At 31.6% G+C, this 21,441-nt stretch overlaps 2 protein-coding genes and 1 pseudogene across 2 annotated transcripts; all 3 read left to right on the top strand.

Annotated features, from left to right (window-relative positions):
• Positions 1-3,509: 3,509 nt before the first annotated feature.
• On the top strand, positions 3,510-4,756 carry LOC106325560 (transcription factor MYB1R1-like). The gene is made up of 3 exons (XM_013763608.1): positions 3,510-3,829; positions 3,925-4,136; positions 4,254-4,756. Exons 1-3 carry the CDS (start codon positions 3,580-3,582, stop codon positions 4,449-4,451), a joined length of 660 nt encoding a protein of 219 aa, XP_013619062.1. The 5' UTR covers positions 3,510-3,579; the 3' UTR covers positions 4,452-4,756.
• A 345-nt stretch (positions 4,757-5,101) lies between these two features.
• On the top strand, positions 5,102-6,215 carry LOC106323745 (annotated as a pseudogene).
• Positions 6,216-14,445: 8,230 nt separating this feature from the next.
• LOC106323743 lies at positions 14,446-16,926 on the top strand. The gene is made up of 9 exons (XM_013761821.1): positions 14,446-14,634; positions 14,889-15,162; positions 15,341-15,455; positions 15,528-15,652; positions 15,747-15,828; positions 15,919-16,030; positions 16,122-16,270; positions 16,367-16,487; positions 16,585-16,926. The coding sequence occupies exons 1-9, from the start codon at positions 14,446-14,448 to the stop codon at positions 16,924-16,926; spliced, it is 1,509 nt and encodes a 502-aa protein (XP_013617275.1).
• The last annotated feature ends 4,515 nt before the right edge of the window (positions 16,927-21,441 follow it).

Genomic DNA, 21,441 nt, shown 5'->3' with positions numbered 1-21,441 from the left:
CAAGTTTGGGCTGGAACTTGAAATTGGTTTGTGACCCAGCCCGTATTGACATGGCAGATTGATTGGTGGAAAATATTTATGTCCATGTGACACCCCTTAGAAGCTCCAAAAATAGCTCCTTTTATATAGTAGTGATACCTCTCTTTTTTTTGTCAACCTATTTCTATATTTTCTTCTGAAATAGAAAATCTCTATTATAAATGTGGATTTGCTATGATGTATGCCTTTATAATAGAATTCTTTTGTGTATAGAAAAAAATATAGAGACAAAAATGCTATTTTCATCTCTAAATATAGAGACAAAAAGTAGTATTCCTCTATATTTTTCTTTAAAATAAAGAAAATCTATTATAAAAGTATACATTAGACTATCACCAACCCATTTCTATTTCTAATTTTATATTTTTTTCTAAAATGGAAAAATTCTATTATAGAGGTGGATTTGCTCCAATGTATGTCTCTATAGTAGAGTTCCTCTATTTATGAGGGAAAATATAGAGATATGATATTTTCACCTCTAAATATAGAGACAAAAGTAAATTTTCTCTTTATTTTCGTCTAAAATAGAGGAACTCTATTATAGATGCATACATTAGAGCAATTCTACTTTTATAATAGAGATTTCTATTTTAGAGGAAAATAAAGAAACATATATTGGAGATGCTCTTAGATAAAATCCATCTTTATAATTGAGATTTCAATTTTAGAGATAAATATAGAGACATACATTGGAACAAAGCCAACTAATTCTTTTTTTTTTTATGGAATCATTAGTCAGACCAATGATTTTGCAGCCATAGATTTATTTTTTCATTCATATGTTTTTTCTGGTTACTATGGCCGTATGAGATTTTTGGAATAAACATTTCTTAAAAACCTTAACAAATTTTTCATATTTTTGGGGTTTGTATTGTAAAAAGTCTCTACAAATTTTGGAGATCAATGATTCAAGGTTAATGTGTAATTAGGCTTTGCACGGGAAAACAATCATTTCCCAACATATCGCGATATGTTCAATTCATACCCGACTTATATTATCGTGTAAAAACACACTTGAAGTTTCAAAAATTTCAAATAACATACATGTTGTTTGTCTTTTTGGCGAAATCATATACCAGTCCCCACATCAGCTGCCATGTCATCTAAATTTGCTAATGTAGATGCTACGTCAGCTAATTTGCTAACAAAGATGCCACGTGTACAAACAAAATTCTTATAAAATCAAAATAATTGTTTTATAAAAATATTTTTTTTTAAATGTAAAATTTATAAATTTATACTATTTAGTAAAATTTACAAAAATTAATTAAATAATAAATTTTAATCTTATATGATAGAGATATTCGTAACACATCGGGTTCGGTCAATTTTGTATCATATTCTATAACCCATAAAGTAATCATATATCGTTCGGATTTGGGTTATATCGGATCGGTTCGAATAACCCGATTAAAATCTAAAATTTAAAAGAAAATCATAAGAAATATATACTTATGAAGCAACAATAACATTAAATTTGAATCATTACAACATATATATAACTCTTATAAGGACGATATTGTGATAGGATCAGAAAATTTACAAATATATCTCTTACATAAGATTAAAATATTTTTTCAACTATTTTGCTTTTTTAAGATTTTTGTTTTGCACATGTGGCATTATTGTCAGCAAAATTAGCTAACGTAACATCTACATCAGCAAAATTATATGACATGGCAGCTGATGTGGCGACTGATGTAGGATTTCGCCATAAAGATAAACACATTTATGTTATTTGAAATTTTCGAAAGTTGAGGTATGTTTTTGCACGGTGGTATAAGTTGGGTATGAAATGAACATATTGCGATATGTTGGTTATGAAATGACCGTTTTTCCAGCTCTGGTCCTGATCTAAATGCTTATGTAATATATTATTGGAGCTTCAGTTACAAATGCAAAGGATCTATCAGTGAAGATTCTCTAGTTGAAGCTCTAGTGTTTGCTTATGACCTCATCTGATTCTTGGTCACTATCTCCGACTTCGCGCGCATCTAACATATTACACACCAATGACGCACTGGTCTGAGTTTAAATTGGAACATAACAACTCCACCCAGAATAAAAAGAAACTGGTCATCGTGCAAGACTCTTCTTGTTCTTCTCCTCTCTATGTATCTCATATTTGTGTATATTTTCTGATTCTGGAAACGTCACTCAAGCTACTCATCCAAATTGCTAAAAAGAAAGTAGACAGGAAAGCTCTTCCTTTAGTGCTTCAACCACTATACTTAGGTCTCCACTTTGTGTGCATAAAAGTAATGGTGGCTTTGCTTTCTAACCGATGTTAGTGCCTTGTGTTCCTGTTGTCTTCCAAAACTATGGGTATATAGTTCTTCCAAAACTATGGGTATCAATCTTTAAATTTTCCTATAAATCTAAAATTATATAAATAATGACATTATATAAATGTAATCATTTTCTTATACGTCAAATCACATCCTAACGTTCTTCTAAATGAATTCACATAGTCGAATTAGTTCCTAACACCGTCTTATGACTAATTTTAGACAATAAATCCGACTAACATATCATATTTTTAGCTCCCGGGTTCGACGCCAGTCGGAGGGGAACTGTCCATCCTGTCATTAAATGCGGTACTGGGTGTTGGGCCTTGTCACCAGCACAGGTAAAGCCCTCCCGGGTGAAGTGGACCGCTGCCTAACCGGACTCAGGGGAATGATCCAAGTAAGTGGGGAACCCCTGGATTATAAAAAAAAAAAAAAAACATATCATATTTTTGGAAAAAAATCGGTTTATGAACTTTATGTATAACTGTGTACATTTTGTTTCCTGATATTATTATAGTATGTTGAAATTAAAAGTTATAATTTTTAAAGGAATTACTTGTAACGTCTTTTGAGAAAAACCCATAGATCAACAAGATATGGTTCTTTACAAAAATAAAGTACAATGGTTTAGCTGTAAAATGATATTATAAGAGCAGAGTACACAGAATCTTTCAGAAGGTGACTATTTTTCTAAGATCAAGTTGCATGCGCTTAGGAGGGGACATTGAGTTGACCTGATTGGTATAGTACACTATAAACCTACACTTTTATCATGTTAAATTACATGTTAAAGCACTATCGATGTAAGAACATGATTATTGGAGGGTTGTTAAAATGTGGTTCTTACCGGAATATAAGAACCTGTCTCTTATTTTTTAACTAAAAAAGCTAAGAATTGGCTCTTAAATAAGAGTTTTAAAAGACGGTTCTTAGCTTTTTTAGTTAAAAGTTAAAAGACGGGTTCTTATATTCCGGTAAAAACCTCACCCTAACAACCTCTCAATAATCACGCTCTAATTGTATTTAACTGTGTAGAGAGACATGCAAGTAATTAATAAAGACAAATTAGACACGTGGCATATGATACCATCATAGCAGCTACAACATGTAATTGTTTAACAAGGAACCACCTGCCTTTTGGCTTATAAAACTCATCAAGAAGACATTCACACACACACACACACCACTCCATTGCTATTGCTCTGTACTTTTGATTCCTTACGGTGAAAGAGGGAGCGCGTGGAATATCATGGCCGACGGTAGTAACACGGTCGCGTGCGGAATAAGTAAAGAGATTATGCTGTTTGGTGTTAGGGTTGTGCTTGACCCTATGAGAAAGAGCGTGAGTTTGAACAACTTGTCTGATTATGAGCAGACGAAGGAGATCCTAAAGATCGGTGGCGAGGATGGAGATGGACAAGATATGAACAAAACCAACTCCTGTTACGCTTCCGCGGATGAAGCTGTTCCGGTTTCTTCTAACCGTGAGAGGAAACGAGGTACTGTCCAAATCTGTTTCTAATCTTTGGACATGTTTTTGAGCAGTCGACTGATAAAAACAGAGTTTGTATGTTCTTGTTATTTTTTGAAATAGGAGTTCCATGGAGTGAGGAAGAGCACAAGCTGTTCTTGCTTGGTCTGGAGAAAGTAGGAAAAGGAAATTGGAAAGGAATATCTAAAAACTTTGTCAAGACCAGAACGTCTACTCAAGTAGCTAGTCATGCTCAGAAATACTTTCTCCGGCGAAGTAATCTCAACCGTCGCCGCCGGAGAAGATCTAGCCTTTTTGACATGACAACTCCTACGGTAAATATTCACTAATCCTCTTGTCACTCTAGTGACTTACCCAGATGATTCACCTTGATGCTAGTGGTAGGTTTAAGTTTTTTTTGTATAACAAATCTTGCTTGGCTTTTTCATAAGGTCATGCCCATGGAAGAAGTGCAGGAGAACTCATCACAACCATCTTCTCTTGTACCAGAAGTTAACCTGGTCCCATTTACTTCGCAAGCTTGGTCTGAACCGATCTCTCTCAGCCTCTCACTAGCCATATCTAATATAAATGAGCCATCATCTTCTTATTCAAGGCATTCAGCATTCAACACCATTGGAGTCGCTTAATGCAAATCCCAAAAGGTGAATCTGCAACACACACACACACACATCTTGTTTGTTTCTCTCTTGTACAGATAGGACTTGACTATGTTATATTTTAATCAAATTTACGTATTTGGCTGAAAAGATGTGTAGTGAAGAAGAATAATAGACATAGGAGTTTGAAGAATTGTAAGTGTGTTTGTAGGGTTTCCACCACCTTCATCTTTTCTGTTTTTTTTTTCCTTACATGTTTGGAAGTTGTTGTAATACTATCTGGTATGGTTTGTTTCATTCATGTTCTCTCAGTCAAAATCATAGTCTTAGTTGCTTCTCCATGTGGCCATCTCAATCAATCTTTGGTGATTCATGGGGGCTTATAATAAGATATCTGGTTTTTCAGGATAATATATTTGTAGGATTTGTAGATTATTCATTATCTTGAATGATTCCAATATTTCACATTTTATTGGTCACTTCTATTATAGTGGAGCTTTTTCATTACCCATCAAAAATCCAGATTCTTTTTATATATTTTTAGTGTGGGATGATTGGGTGCATTACCTGTTTCCTAACCAAATAATCTTTCAATCACAGAACATGATCCCCATTCACTAATCAACCAATCTTACAACAACATACATACATGTATGAGTTAAATGTGTGTGTGTGTTGGCATGTCCTCTGTTTCGGTCGTGTATAGTTGTATTCTGTCTCCCGGCCCAAAAATAGAAACACATTCATAAACAAAACAAAAGGAGTGTGCGAGAGATCTTCTTGCTCAATTTGATCTCATATGATTATTCAACTGCTCTGTGTCTTATTGTTCTTGTTTCTGCTTATACAAGCCACAATGCCCTCATCTACACCATCCTTGAATGGATTCTCAGCACTACCCTCTTCATCGACGGCCTTCTTGCCTTTCTATAAAAACCAATACGCTAGATTCTTTGATCTCAACACTCCTTGTCTCCTCTGCACCAGGATCGACCAAGTTCTTGTCCCTAGAGACTCTCATTTCTAGTACAATGACTCAATCTGCGACTCTCACAAGAAGAAAGCCTCTTCCCTTGCTTATTGCCATGTCCACAAGAAACTATCTGAGATCAAACATATATATGTGTGAAGGTTGTCTTCTCTCTTTCGCCACCCAGAAAGAATCTGACTGTGATACTTATAAGTATCTCATTGGGATCTTACACAAAGATCTTTAACTTCTCATTGATGATGAACGAGACCTTCCCTTGGCGCTCAAGAAAGACGAAAATTTAGTTCAGACAACAAATCATCTGGTTGCTTGCAAAACAAGCAACAACAACACTGAAAACGACTGCTTGAAACAACATTGTTCCTCTTGTAGAAAACTATTAAAGACAAAATCTGAGAAGTTTTCAAAGAACAACACTTGTTTACTTGCTCCTTCTCCTGCTCCTGCTCCTTCTCCTACGGTTTCACACAACAAAGTTTCTGAAAAAGAATCTGAATTTAAGGATCTGGATGTGGACAGAACACCAAGTTTTGTAAGAGGAGGTAACAAGTTCTTTGGTATTCCTCTGTCTGATTCGTCGTTAAACAGTCCACGATGGATGGTCCGTACGAGCTCTCAGGAAATCACCTTTAGATAAGATAGACATCGCTGATTCAAACGGTGAATCCATCCTTCACCAGCTCAAGAAAGAGGTTCGCTTGGACAAGAAGTCACTGATAGATTTGTATATGGAGTTAGATGACGAGAGAAGTGCTTCAGCTGTTGGAGCCAAGAAGATTTGGCAAAGAGGGAAAAGGAAGTGAAGGAACTTGAAGCTGAACTTGAGGCTTACGTACAGAGAGAGATATGGATGATGACGCCTCGAGAGAAGAGTTTCTTGAAGAACACTGTATTTCTAGGGCAGACTGCGATTGCCAAAAGACCAAACCAGTCTCTGATATTGCAGTTTGTTCTTCAAATCATGCCAAAACATCGATCAAAATGGTCTTGTAATACCGAAGAATCGAGTGTTTTAGTACAAATGAAAAGTTTAGAGGACTGGACTTCAGAAAGAGGTATGAGTTTAAGAATATTACTCTAGGTTATGTGTTCTTTATCTATTCTGACCTGAAAAGCCTTTTTATCTGTGTTGTTGTGATGAAACTAAGAGCTTTGAGAGATCACAGAGAGGCGAAGTGCTCTCAAGTCAAATGGTGAACTGTTGAAACATATTGCAGATGTTTTAGATGTTAGTGAAGGAGAAGCAATTCTAGTGCAGATATCTCAAAATTTGCACGTGCTTCGTTGTTTTGTTGCTATGCCTTCAGAATCATGAACTTGTAATACGTCATTTATATGGTTTCTTGGATAACAAGCAAGCTTCCAACGCCTAGTCCTAACTTCAAAACATTTCTTTCGTTCTTAGTGACTAAAAAAGTTTTAGATTTGGTTCATGAATTATATATATAATAAAAAATCTGAAACATTGATTCATAAAGTTTAAATAGATCTCGATGGACGCAACCACGCGGGTTTTTGTTTTCATTTATTTTTATATAAATATTTTGCTTTCAATTCTAAATTGATATATATTATAATATATATGTGTCTATCAAGTTTTAAAACATAATAAGTTTACTGTATATTTTTTTCATTGAATATATTATTTCAAACTTTCACATGTATTTGTATCTTTTTCTATATATATATATTTTGGATTATTATTTCATTATTAAAATCATAACTATATATATAAATATTAGTAAAATATTTTTTATTGTCATATTCAAAGATATTGTAATATTTCACAAATTTATAAAGTTCTTAAAAAATTAAACTTTTCGTTTCATAGATTTATATTATCGAGTAAATAATTAAACATTTAATTTTTGTTTAATTTTAAAATAATCTATTTAGTTTAAAATTTGTTTTCATTGGTTTAAGGTATTAAAGATTAATCATTGTTAGATAATATGATTTTTGTTATTTAAAAAAAAATATTTCTAATTTTAAAAGTTAACATAGAAAAATATTTAAATATTTAGCATATAGAGGTATAATATTACAAAATTAAATTATATCTATTTAATTTATACTATCAATAAATCCAATGGATCATATATTGTTTAAATCCAATTATTGATAGTCTAATAAAAATTTATGTTTTAGATATTAAATGTAACATGACTTTCTATGAATAGCTCCATTAGGTCCATTTTAAAAAAAAATCACACATGAATCAAGGTTGTGACTTCTGTTTTAATATATAAGATACTAGATCTTGATCCGCACGACCGTGCGGGTTTTATTTTCATATTAAAATATTTTTATTTAAATAACAGACTGATATTTAATGTGATGTTATATACTTCCTCTCCTCTGTTTCATATTAAGTGTCACTTTAGCTCATTTTTCTTGTTTCACAAAGAGTGTCATCCTACCATACCAATGCAATTTATACAATATTTCAGCTGAAAATTAATTGCAAAATGCATTAATTTTATAAATAAATTGATTTATCTAAAATACTATTGGTTAGATATGTGATATTAATGAAAACATAAATGCATTTTAATAAGTTCTTTAATATGTGTGAATAGTGTCTAAGTGACACTCTTTGTGAAACGGAGGGAGTATCATCTAACTATGTACTTAATGTTTATGTGGCTTGTTTAATATTAGGGTAAATTTGCTGAATATACATAATAGGCAAAAAAAAATGAAGAATATGTTCATGCTACAGTAATGTGAGATGGATGGGACAATTTGCACACAAACTTGACTGAAATCTCCTTCAAGGCGCGTGCGCGTGATGTTGACATTCCAAAGCGAAAGTTGTCATACTATACTAAATATCATATAATATAGTCACACAAATGATTGAATCAGTTACGAGGTTGAGTTTCATCTATTACTAAACTATAATATATATGGTTACGACAGTGTATAGAATACTCCACACAAAAACATTATTTTTTTTTTGTATGCTGACAATGCTTTACCAATTTGGAGAAGGGGGTCAAAGTTAATATGAAAACTTAGAAATGTTAACGTATATAACAACCGTATTAGGAATCAAATTTACTTTTGTCCCAAATGTGCAGTCACAAAACAAAGTTTACAGGATAGAAAGAAGCATTATGTCAGAAAAAATAAAAGAAACATCATTGGTTAATACATAAGACTAATGTAAAATGAAAGCAAATGGTATAAAATAGTTCATTGCATGAGTAGGTCTGAATTGACGCTGGAAAATGTTAGGAAATACGCGGTCAAATTTTGCGGAAAGCCAGAATTTATGGGAGCGGGAAAGAAGCACACACACCAAATTGTTAACGGAGTTCAGCCAATGATGCCTACGTCTCCGGACCTGCTACAGATCTTTTATTATTAACCAGGGAATTTTTACAAGCTCACAACTCACACCCCGATCCCAAATACACTCAGAAATTACTAGTAATTTCTTAAAGAAGATTTTTTGTGAGAAAAAAAAAGTTTTTTTTTTTTTCTTCTTCTTTTTTCTTCTCCTCTCCTCTCTCGTTTTTTCTCTCTGTTTTCTTGTTTTGGGATGATTTTCCTCTTCACCTCAGCTCTCCTTTTATAAGCATGAAGAAGGTGTTTGGTGGCTCACAATCTTTGACAAAACCAACGTCAACAATTTCAGCTCACCGTCCATGTCGTCACCGTCCATGCCGACCAACACGTAAAACGTGTTTTAACAGAAAAAGCTGCAACCGAACATGTCTATGCTGCGATGACAGGGGAGGCTCCTGTGAGGGTGTCTCATCGATTAAGTTGCACTATCGCATTGACTTCCAGGAGAATAACCATCACAACACACACTAAACCTGAAAAAGCTCACAAGTAATACATGTAAGTGAAAGAGACATACTATACTACATACTTTATAGTATAGTCATACGGAGGAGAAAACTAGATACAAGGTTGGATTTCATCTATTGTGTGACATGACAATGTGCGGTTATAACTTACAAAGAATTGTGCTATCTTTTACATGCCAAGCATAGAGACAATACTTCAGTAGCATGCAAATATGCACAAATGAATATACCATCGCTATATTTCAATAGAAAAAACTAGTAAATATATTTAGTTATATATTATATATGTATATCTTATAGTCTAGTCTTATCAGGTATAACATAGAGTTGTTCTTCCAACCAGAAACATGGTTGGCCAAAACCGCGGCAAACACATATGCAAATATGCGAACTTTGCTTATTCAGGATCCAAATAGAACCCAATAACATTAATTTTGAATAACTAACAACTGTTTGAACGCACCATTTTCGCGACTCGTCGAAGACTGTTCCAACCGGATCTTCAAAAGAAACGTTGTTTTGGATTAAGTTCCTAATAATCCATGGCGGCGAAACTTAGTCGATGGATTCTTATGCTATACAATCAAACAGAACATACCTTGATTCTTTTGTTGAAGGAGGAGGAAGAGGGGGTGGAGATGATGTAACAATACATGTTGTGTTGTACTATTCTATGTTATCAAATGGAATTGTACAACACAATGTGTACTGTTCGTCTTCTCCAATAGTTTTATGCGCTCTCTGCTTTTTAATCCATATATATCGAAAAGTAGTAAAATTGTAAACCCAAAAGATATGAAGAAACGTGATCAGAAACATTGTTGGATCAGATGATTATACTATATGCAAAATATCACTTCCAAGAATTTCGTAGAACTTTTAAATGCTCATGGAATAAAAAATTATCGCATTATTAATATAAATTTTGGAAAAGAAAAATATTTTCAGAAGAATGAGATTAACAATGAGAATGAGAGTGAGATGAAACAGTGTAATGAATGACAGTTTTTGTCTTTATACATATTATACAAAGAATATCATAGCCAAAAAATTGTTATGGTTATAAAATTAATTTTGTGTTACTATGTACAAGCAATCCAATTTTCCTTAATATTATTATTATAAAATGTTTATGGTATATAACATACATTACCGTGCGGACATCGGATATATTTTCACTTTTATACGGGTTAAATTTTTATTTATATGACAAATTTATTAGATATTGTCTAAAATTTAGTGTTCTATCTATTGTATAACTCTATAACTTCTTGTTTATATATTTTGTTCAATATTTTGTTCAATATTGATGTTATACAATATTTTATATTTTTGGTATGTAATGTATTTTTCATCTGTTGTTAATGAATATTAAATTATTTTTATAAATATTTGGTATAAAAGCATGTGGAAATTTTTATGATTTTGTTTTGAAGGCATGTCAAAAAGAGTGCTTGTGTCTAACAAATGTTGCTAAATAGATTTTTTTAAAAAGATTACAACTCACCCATATCAATGTAATCATCATCCATATTCTATCAAATCTATCCAGGCATATAACTGTCACCGCTATAAAGATCGAAAAAAACTTCAAGCGAAGAACAGTTTCAGAGTCATCCTAAATTTTCATCGTTTGCCTTAAAGACGTGATCAAATACAGATTCAAGCTGCAGATCGTTCAGATGAATACAGACATATACGAATCATCAAACAAAATATACCGCAAATTCTAAGATTAGAATCGATCTACCAACATGTCAAATCCAAGCATATAACTATCACCGTTTTTAGAGATCAGAATAAAAAAACTGAAGCAAATATCAGATTCATGCTAATTTGCATTGTTTGACCACGAAGAAATGATCATCGAAATGATTATATAAAAAAAATGATCAACCGAAGATGGAAAAGAAGATATAAGAAGTTTAGTAATGTACGTATGATATTATATCTATTAAGTTGGTTATATATTAATAGGAATAAAAGAAGCAAAACAATTTTATTGTTAAGATTTTATTATTCAAATACAAAATATGTAACCAATTTTCTAAAAGATGGTCCAAAATAAAATATCACACATGAAAAAAATCATGACTTCTCTTTTAATAGATACTAGAAATACAAAATATGTAACCATTGACGCCTTAAGTGGTAAGAAAACCCGGATTTCTATGGATCTTTTGGTGATTAGTCTTTGGGCCTAGAAATCCTTTGGAATCACACCAAGGTTTTCAAAAAAAAAAAAAAAAAACTATGAAATCATAATTATATATAGAATATTAATTTTTAAAGATAACCCATACGTGTTAGTTACTTGATATTTTGTTTGTAATTTATTTGCGTTGAAATATGAATATTTTTTGGAATGTTATTGGGTTAAGGAAAAAACAAATTATTAGTATTGATTAGTTTATAAAACAACAGTGTTTCAGGTCAATGGCATGAAATGGTAATTATTTAAAAAAAGTTAGGGTTAAATACAAAATGTACTTCACTTTTAATAGTTTAGAATAATAGTATATATTAATAGGAATAAAAGAAGCAAAACAATTATATTGTTAAGATTTTACTATTCAAATACAAAATATGTAACCAATTTTCTAAAAGATGGTCCAAAATAAAATATCATACATGAAAAAAGTCATGACTTCTCTTTTAATAGATAACTAGATTCTCACCCGCTCTTTGAAAGAGCGGGTATATTTTTTTGATTTAATTTAATTTTTATATTGATGTTTCTTTTTGTAATTATATTTGTGTTTTCTTTTGTAGTCATATGTATAAATTTTAATCAAAATTTATTTTATAAAATAATAGTAGCTAAAAAGCTATATGTTCGTCTCTTTGTAATCATATGTTTGTATACCTGTTTCTTTGTAATCATATTTGTATGTTCTATATTTTGATTCGCGGCTATAATGTTAGTTTGTAATTTTTTTATTTTTTATATTTCTATAACATTTAGAATAGATAAATATGATTACAAAAAAATAGGTATACAAACATATGATTACAAAAAATCGAACATATGCTGAATCAACTTTTAAATTGCTATTATTTTATAAAATACATTAGATTTTGATTAAGATTTATACATATATATGATTAAAAAAATACAAATATGATTACAAAAAAAATTATGAAAATTAAATTTCTAAAAAAAGTTAAACATAAAATATACTTACTCTTTAAAATGACGGAACAGATAAATGCTGATATTATTGAAAACATATTTTTGGTAAAACCCAAAAGGAAAGAATAATTGTTATATAACTTATAACTGTGGGACAATATAAAAATGAGTCAATTAGCTAGAAATCCATAAAGAAGTTGGAAGTTTGCAAACTACCCAAAACAGTAAATGTGTAGGAACTACATTACATAAATAATATGTACAATTACTTTTAGAAACCCTCTGGTAAGAATTGTACGATTTCTAAAAGTAAATAAATTTTTCATTTTCTCTTTCATTATCGTTTTCTTCTTCCTCCACCTTCTTTCCCATCTTCTTCCTTTGTTTTTTTTTCTTTTTTTTTTCCTGATGAATCTAAAAAATTGAAGAAGATGTGTTCCAGATAATGATCTACATAATCACTGGTCTATATAATCAGTTGATCACACACATTCACTAAATTCTGAAATTACTTTCATGTAATACAAAAACAGTTTTCTTCAGGACAAACGCCACGGGATCTTTGCTCGGTTTGTACACAAACTTATTCTGAGACTGAGTCGTATTGATCGTCTTAAGGATTGACCCAAGGAATCTTCGAACAAAAGAGGAACGAAAAAGCTGAACTCCGCGAGGAAGAACATGTCCATAAAATTGAAATAAATATTAGAATTAATTCCAGATATGATATCATGGAAAAATTAATTGGTATACAATATTATACATATATTAGCCGTCTAACAATGAATTTACAAATCTAAACCGAAAATAAACTGTTATAAATTAGTAGATATATTGGATAAATAAATTTTTATATGTTATTAAATATGTTAGTCGTGTAATAATAAATTTTAGCGGTTAATTTTTAAATACATAAAAACTAATTGTTACAACATTACAATCTTTAAAAATATTTCATAATAGATATGCCGTATAAATTAATTATTATACAACATTATATATATATTAGCCGTTGAATACTTAATTTAAAAGACTAAACCAAAAAATAAATTGTTATAAAATATTAGATATGCCAGATAAATATTTTTTATATATAGTTAAATATGTTAGCCATATAACAATGAAGTTAAAAATTAATTCAAAATTACATGTAAAATATATAAAATGTTAAATGATATTAAATATGTTATCGGGTTAAAAATTGAAAAAAGACTGTTATATGCTATTAAATATATTTCCGTTTTTTTAGAAAAATGTAAAACTTATTTAAAATATATTCGGCTAGAATCTGTGTGTTAACCCACTTGATTTTGTTATGAGTCATTAAAGCAGAGGTACAAAGATTGATTACATAGCCAAAAAATGAAGGCGATTTATGATGGTGCATATAAGTACATGTGATGAAAATAGTTGTGATGTGGTCCATGCGGCTGGAAACTAGAGAGTTTTTTGGTTTTTCCGCCTTCCAACTGTGCAAGAGAAAGAAATTAGTGTTTCATATTTAATTTATGCTATAGGGACAACATAGTAATTGCAAAAAATTGTGGAGGAACAACTAAAATGTGTATATACCTAAATACAGTATAATGCTTGTGTGTGTAGTGCAAATCTACAATACTAAAAGCCGGATATAGAGAGCATACAGTGTGCCACGTATGATTTTTAATTCGGGCCAATCAGGATCGTTTTAAACAAAACACGGTTTAGACAAAACATGGTTTAAACAAAACACGAGTCCATCTGTTTTGTCTGGAGCGTTGTGGGATTCTGTGGGCTTCATCTGTAATTTACAAATTAAAAGGGGCTTTATTAAACTTTTATTTCGAAACATAAAATGCAAAAGAAACCTCGGAGTCTCCGTCGAAGCTTATCGTCTCTGCCTCTTCGTCTTTTCATCGTCTCTACCTTTTCGTTTTCTCCGATCGAAGAGAAGAGAAGCAGAGATTTAATCGAGCCACTTCTACACAATCAATACCTCTTTTATGATTTCGTTTCACCTCCCCCTTTTCATCCTTCTTTATATATTGATCTTTTTATTTCATATAAACCAAAACCCTAGAACCACTCAAAACTCGATCCATGGCGATGAAACGAAATGGAAAGTCGCATGTCTCCTCCGACTCTGATGAAAAATTCATGTCCTTCAAGGATATCTCTCTAGGTCCCCATGAAGCTCAACTACGCTTCCGACTCATCCATTTCTGGGAGGCTCGGAACCCGGTGAAGAAGACACTGATTGGCCTCGAAATGCTCCTCATCGACGAACAGGTTAGTCAATTCTCCAAAAAAAGTTTCCACTCCAAAAATAGTTTCCAGATCATTAAATCTATGTTTCCGAGAATTTTTGATAGGCTAGGGTTTCGATGGTTATTTTAGACGTCTATTATACGCTTGATTAATTAGTTAAAGTAGTGTTTTGTTTCGTATCTGTTTTAATTCTGAAGTTGGTTTGTTTCTATGTGTTTGTTTCGTATCTTTTTAGTTCTGAGGTTTCATTCTCATTTCGTGATCTGTTATTTCAGGGAACTGTTATTCAAGGATTCATCCCACCGGGACGAATTAATAAGTACTTGCCTGAGATGAAACGCGGCTCAGTTTACAAACTCATCAATTTCTACGGATCGAAAAACAAACCGGTGTATCGGGTTGCTGATCATGTCGAAACCGTGTCTTTCGCATGGAACTCTGAAATGTCGGTTCTTCACGAGATTCCGATCTCTTTTGATGAAGACCGTTTCAGATTTCATTCATACAAAGATTTTGAAGCCAACTGTGATCTCAAAGGTGACCTCCACGGTAAGCATATTAGTTTTAGAAATTATTTCTCAGTTACATTACTTTGTGTGTAGTTTTTAGTCTATCCTCCTGCTTAGGTAAATAAATCTATATTTTAAGGGTTAAATAAGTAGTTCAAATATTTGGGTTCTAGGGTTTATTAGTCATATAACTTACTCTTTTCGTGTAAATGTTATAGATGTTATTGGCCACATGAAGCTGGTCAATGGACAGACTCTTATTGAGCGTCCCAGCCTTGATGATGTGAAGATCGCTACCACTCGGCATATTATGATTCATGTGCAATCGCATGAGTAAGTGTGTTCTTTTATTTCAAGTAATCATCTCCCGGTAGTTCTTAAATACCTATGAGTTTATTTTTGCAGTGGACCTGTGATGAAGTTCTACCTTTGGGACCAGACTGCAACAGACTTTTGCAAGAAATTCAACTCCTGTGAAAATACTCCGACAGTGCTTTTGGTCACAACTGTTAACACTAAACGTCTCGGAGGTACTTATTTACCATTCCTAAAACGTTTTCTTCTTTATCAGTAGTTGTTAATTTTCACTCAATCCTTTTTAATGATTCTTACATTATTGAACAGGTACCCTTGCCCTATCCTCTATGTCCTCCACACGGGTCTTCATGGACTATGATGTCCAACCAACAAGGGATTATTTCACCTGGTATGTATATCCGTCTTCAGCATCTATTCTATACAGATTCATCTGAAGCGTAAACTTACACTTATAGTAGTGATTGACTGATTGTTTCAGGCTGGGCTCTAACCCAGAGATTGCTAATCAAGTTAGCACAGACGTCATCACTAAGCGTGAGACACTGACTATAGCAGATATATTCTCCTATATGACTCAGGAATCTGCAAAGGTAAAAGTAAAGTTGTATTACTTACTCATTTTGAAACACTGATATAATTTAATCTCATGCTTACAAACTTTCGCTGGCTGCCTTTTTTGAGTGCACGGCTACGATTGATGATGTTGTTCATGGCTCTCCTTGGTACTACATTGCATGCAGTGAGTGCCATTCTAAGGCTACCAACGACCCAAGTTCGTTGATTTGTACAAACACAAAATGTGGAAAGGTTAACACAGCTGACGTTCCACAGTATGTTATCTCGCTTTAATATTCAATTACGGTTTCAATAGTATTAGTTTTTGATTATTGAATTATTGACGTTAGTTTCTTATTCTTTGACAACAGGTACCGGGCAAAGATTTCTGTTTATGACAACAGTGAACAAGCTTTTTTTGTCATACTTGGAGATGCTGGGCGTGAGTTGACTGGTAGGCACGCATCCAAGTTAGTTAGCAGCTACTTTGAGGTAACTGAGCATCAGTTTATAATCTCGAATGCATTGTTCCCTCATTGTTGCTGATCTCTCAAGTGACTAAGCTTACATTATTATAATTGATTGTAAGGCTAATAAAAGCGAAGGAGCTGACCATGAGGTGTCTGTCCCGGAAGCTCTGATCAGTACCATCGGACAGACACATAAGTTCTGTGTGAAAGTCACAGACCACAACTTCACAGGCAATACCCGAGCCATAACTGTCACCAAGATCCTCCCTCTAGACACCCCACCACCCACGGAAGCCTCAGTTGGAAATGACATTGGTGCAATGTCCGAGGAAGCAAAGGAGTCTGGAAACGACGTCTGTGAACCTCCCACAGGCCGTGTAGATCCTGCAGATGAGGAGAGCAAGCGGCCGTGTAGCAGTGCTGATCCAAGGACAGCTAAACGCTCAAGGTGTGAGAATTAGAACTTGGGTTCATTAGTGTTTATCTCTATGCTTTACATTTCAAGGATTGCGTGTTTTTTTTAATTTGCTGCAGCTTAAGTACTTTTGGGTTTTTCCAAATACAATGCATTGTTTGTTTTCCTTTTAAGACTTTGTCTTTTAATCATTTGGGCTATCTTTCTTATATCTCTTTTGATCCTTATAGTCTCTGTTGTATTTCTTTATATCTGAGCAAAATCTAGAAGACATATAGAGTTTTCTGTATCTTTTAAAATCAATTATACCATGATTACTTATCAAGATTCCATAATTTTGAAATCAATTATACACATTTAGGAAATTTAGAAAATTTGCATCATTCACGGGTGTCTAATAATTAAGATATTTAGACTCATGTAACTTAAGGAAATTTGTATCATTCACGGGTGTGTAGCAAATATTCTTTTGTCCAAAAAGTTTGTCCAATTCACAGAGACTATAAAGTAACACATCACTTAACCTAGCTAATCTTCAACGCCTCTTCAGTCCAAAGAGTTTGTCCAATTCACACCCACGTTGAACAGGTACTATCACACTAATGTTTGGCCAGACACAGAGTAGTTGGTATTGTGTAGATTGGTTTGACCATAGTGTATTCCTTTTGATTAAATTTTATTATGTTCTGCTCTGTTTATATGTGCCTTTGGCATTATTTTCGTTCAAGTTTGCTTTGTTTTTATAATATGAAAGGCTTGAGCTTTCTCTGTTTAGGTCATTCATTACTCATCTGTGAATATTGGTTTCGCTAGAGTGTATGGATTTTGATGAGAGCTTATCATATTCTGATCTGTTTTCAGTTGGAAAAATTTAGTTATTTTCAGAGCTTAACACAGAACAAACCTCTTTTTAACATTTTATGGCTTTTCCTATGTGAATCAAAAAGTAAACACATACCAAATTGATAATAGGTTGGTTGAAAGGATTGCTGTTTCAACGGAATGGATAACCCGCCCAATAATCAACCCATAGAAACTGCAGGTAAATATTTAATCTACTGCCTCTTTTTCTCAGGCAAAAAAATGTGAAGGATCGAGCAATTTTTTTTTTTGGTTTTTTTGTAGGAGTTTAAGTTTGTTTTTGGTTAATGAATTGGAATATCCAATCCACTTAAACCATACTTTAGTTTCTGTTAGCGAATTCTGGAAAAAAAATATAAAAATATAAATATTAAAAGAATTGAAATTAGGATAACAAAAAAGATAAAAACGTTGTATTTTTAAAATAAAATTCACAAATATATAAGTTTAATAAAGTTTTCATTTTTATAGAAAAATATTTTACATTAGGGGTTGTGATTTAACAATTAGGATAACAAAAAAAATTGTTGATAGATTACTATTCTTTAGACTTTTTAATCAATTGGTTGTATTTTAAAAATTAAATTCACAACGATTCTATTTTTGGAAAGTTTTCTTTTTTAATAATACTTTTCAGCGACTATACTTTTCGGCGACTATACTTTAATATTAAGAAAAATAGTTTTATTCGGCGACTTCATCTAATTTAGTACTAATATATCAATTTCCAAAAATAGGAGCTAGAGTTCTGATATATTATTAACAAATATATATTTAGCTGTATAATATAATTAGCTTCTATGCATTATTACATTTTTAGCAGTATAGTATATATATTTAAAAAAAATTATATTTAGTAAAACATCCCCACCTATAGAAACCAAGCGCACCATTCTCTCAGAACCAATCGATTCCTTAAATATATAAAATGGTCCCAGTATATGGTTTAATACAACCCCCAAGGCAAAACACCCCGAAGGACCAATCGGTTCCATAAACATATAAAACTGGTCCCACCTACATTTCGGTTCCTTAAATATAATAAGGAAAAGTTATGTATATGGTTTGATAAACGTAAGTAAAACTCTTTTAAAAAGAACGTGGTAAAAAAATTAAGAATATCTATATACATAGTCAATGATATAAAAGTAGTATGTACATATATTATCAATTCAAACACCATTATAATCAATTATTTTATTTTTATAAAAAATTAAAAAATTAACAAAATATAATTTTAAATATATTTTAACTTTGAAATACTGGTGAATGTATGCCCTTAATTAAAATCATAAGTTTTACAGTGACATCTCACATGCAACACATTCCTTAAAGAATCCACCGACTTCAAGAAGGGATTTCAGTGCGCCCTATCACGGTATGTATAACAAGTGTTTGGGACATCAGAGAACACCAAACAGATAATACTCAAATTCGCATCGGATTCATGTGCTACGACCACCACGTAAGCCTTTTATTAAAACTTTAACATATACATATATATATATATATATATATATTTTCCAATCCAACATATTTGATTTAAACTACTCATTATTTTTTTAATTGGTTCGGCACAACAAAATTTGTTCACATTCAGGGACAACTATTACAAGGGCGGCTCACCGGAAACATTCAGCCGAATGACCCAAGAAATTTAACAGAGGGGGATATATATGAATTTTTAGGATTTTCTGTCATACATAATTCACGACATCCAAAACTCACCCAACTGCCGTATTACATCCAGATCGACCAGAAGACAATAACATCGAAAGTTGCAGACATCGGTCCAATATTTCCAGTTCACAATTTCTCTCTTCAGAATTACAAACATCTATTGCGCTTAGCCACTACACCCACCTACTTACCAGGTAAATAAGTCAGCTCAATATCAATTAAACAAACATAGATGTTTATTCTAACTCAAAATCAATGTGCAGATGTCGTCGGACAGATACTCATAATACATAAAAGAAATCCGTACTACGCAGGAATCAATACTGATGCCACGATCGGTTTACGGCTGAACAGGTAAACCTAATACAATAGGTAAAAACAAAATCATAATTCTCTTCATGCATACACTTCTATCTCAGGCCGACAATCGTTAAACTCATACTGTGCGACAAGCAAGCAACATATTTTGACATCCTACAAAGCAAGAAGAACAGGAAACTTAAAGTTGTCATCATCACAAGCATAATTCCTAAACTTTTCAAAGATAATTAATTTTTTAAAACACATAAAAAAATAATACAGATCTTAATTTTTTTTATCAACAGAACAATAATATCCAATATTTTCTAGGCAAACTACTACTCAGTTCATCACCAGCAACAAGTTTCTATTTCAACAAATCAATTGATTACATAAAGCATTTCAAAAGGCGAATAGGAGATCATGCAAAAGCATGCAACAAAGAGTGACTTTAATTCAAGCATCATTCAGATTATTATTCTCTTTCCCACACAACTTGATACGTAGATTTATTTACATTTTCAACTATTTTATCATTGTTTTTTTTTAAATCTCTACTTCTCTATAAAATCTAAAACTCAACTTCTGTTTTCCAAATTTTGCTAGGCAATTTAAATATATTGAGAATAAATTAAAAAGACATTATCCGCGCTTAGTACTCTATAAAAATTAGAATGAAGTGGCCACCGATAATTTTGGACATGAAGTTAAAAAAATATGTCTTGACCAATAGAAAGTAGTTACGGAGATATAGATGTAAATGCAGTTATGTTTTATATAGATGTGGATCCTTCAAATTTAAAAGTGTCAATTGGGTCTGGTTCCACATGTATAAAAACGTAAAAGTTAGCAGTTATATTTGTAGTTATATTTAGATGTTGTATATATTTTTTAATTGGACTCAACTATTATCAACGGGGCATGCTCCTGTTTTATAGTATTGATTAGATCTCGATCCGCGCAACTGTGCAGATTTTTCTTTTCATTTATTTTTATTATAAATATTTTGTTTTCAATTCTAAATTGATATATATTATGATATATGTGTCTATCAATTTTTAAAACATAATAAGTTTACTGTATATTTTTTTCATTGAATAGATTGTTTCAAACTTTTACATGAATTTGTATCTTCTTTTATATATATATTTAAATCGTAACTATATATATAAAGATTAGTAAAATATTGTTTTATTGTCATATTCAAAGATATTGTAACATTTCACAAATTTATAAAGTTTTTTAAAAAATTAAACTTTTCGCTTCATAGATTTATATTATCGAGTAAATAATTAAACATTTAGTTTTTGTTTAATTTTTAAAATAAACAATATAGTTTAAAATTTATTTTCATTGGTTTAATATAGTAAAGATTAATCATTGTTAGATAATATGATTTTTTATTTAAAAAAAATCTTTATAATTTTAAAAGTTAACATCGACAAATATTTAAATATTTAGCATATAGATGTATAGTATTACAACATTAAATTATATCTATTTAATTTATATTATATATAAATACAATGAATCATCTATTGTTTAAATCTAATTATTGATAGTCCAATAAAAATTTCTGGTATGCCCATAATTTAAATGATAAGATTAGATATTAAATATAACATGACTTTCTAGGAATAAGTCTGTTAGGTCTATTTTTTAAAAAAATTGGTCTGTTAGGTCTATTTTTAAAAAAAATCATATGAATCAAAGCCGTGAG

Source organism: Brassica oleracea, chromosome C2 (genome assembly GCF_000695525.1).
Source record: "Brassica oleracea var. oleracea cultivar TO1000 chromosome C2, BOL, whole genome shotgun sequence".
Taxonomy (NCBI): domain Eukaryota; kingdom Viridiplantae; phylum Streptophyta; class Magnoliopsida; order Brassicales; family Brassicaceae; genus Brassica; species Brassica oleracea.
This window is presented reverse-complemented; position numbering and strand designations above follow the sequence as displayed.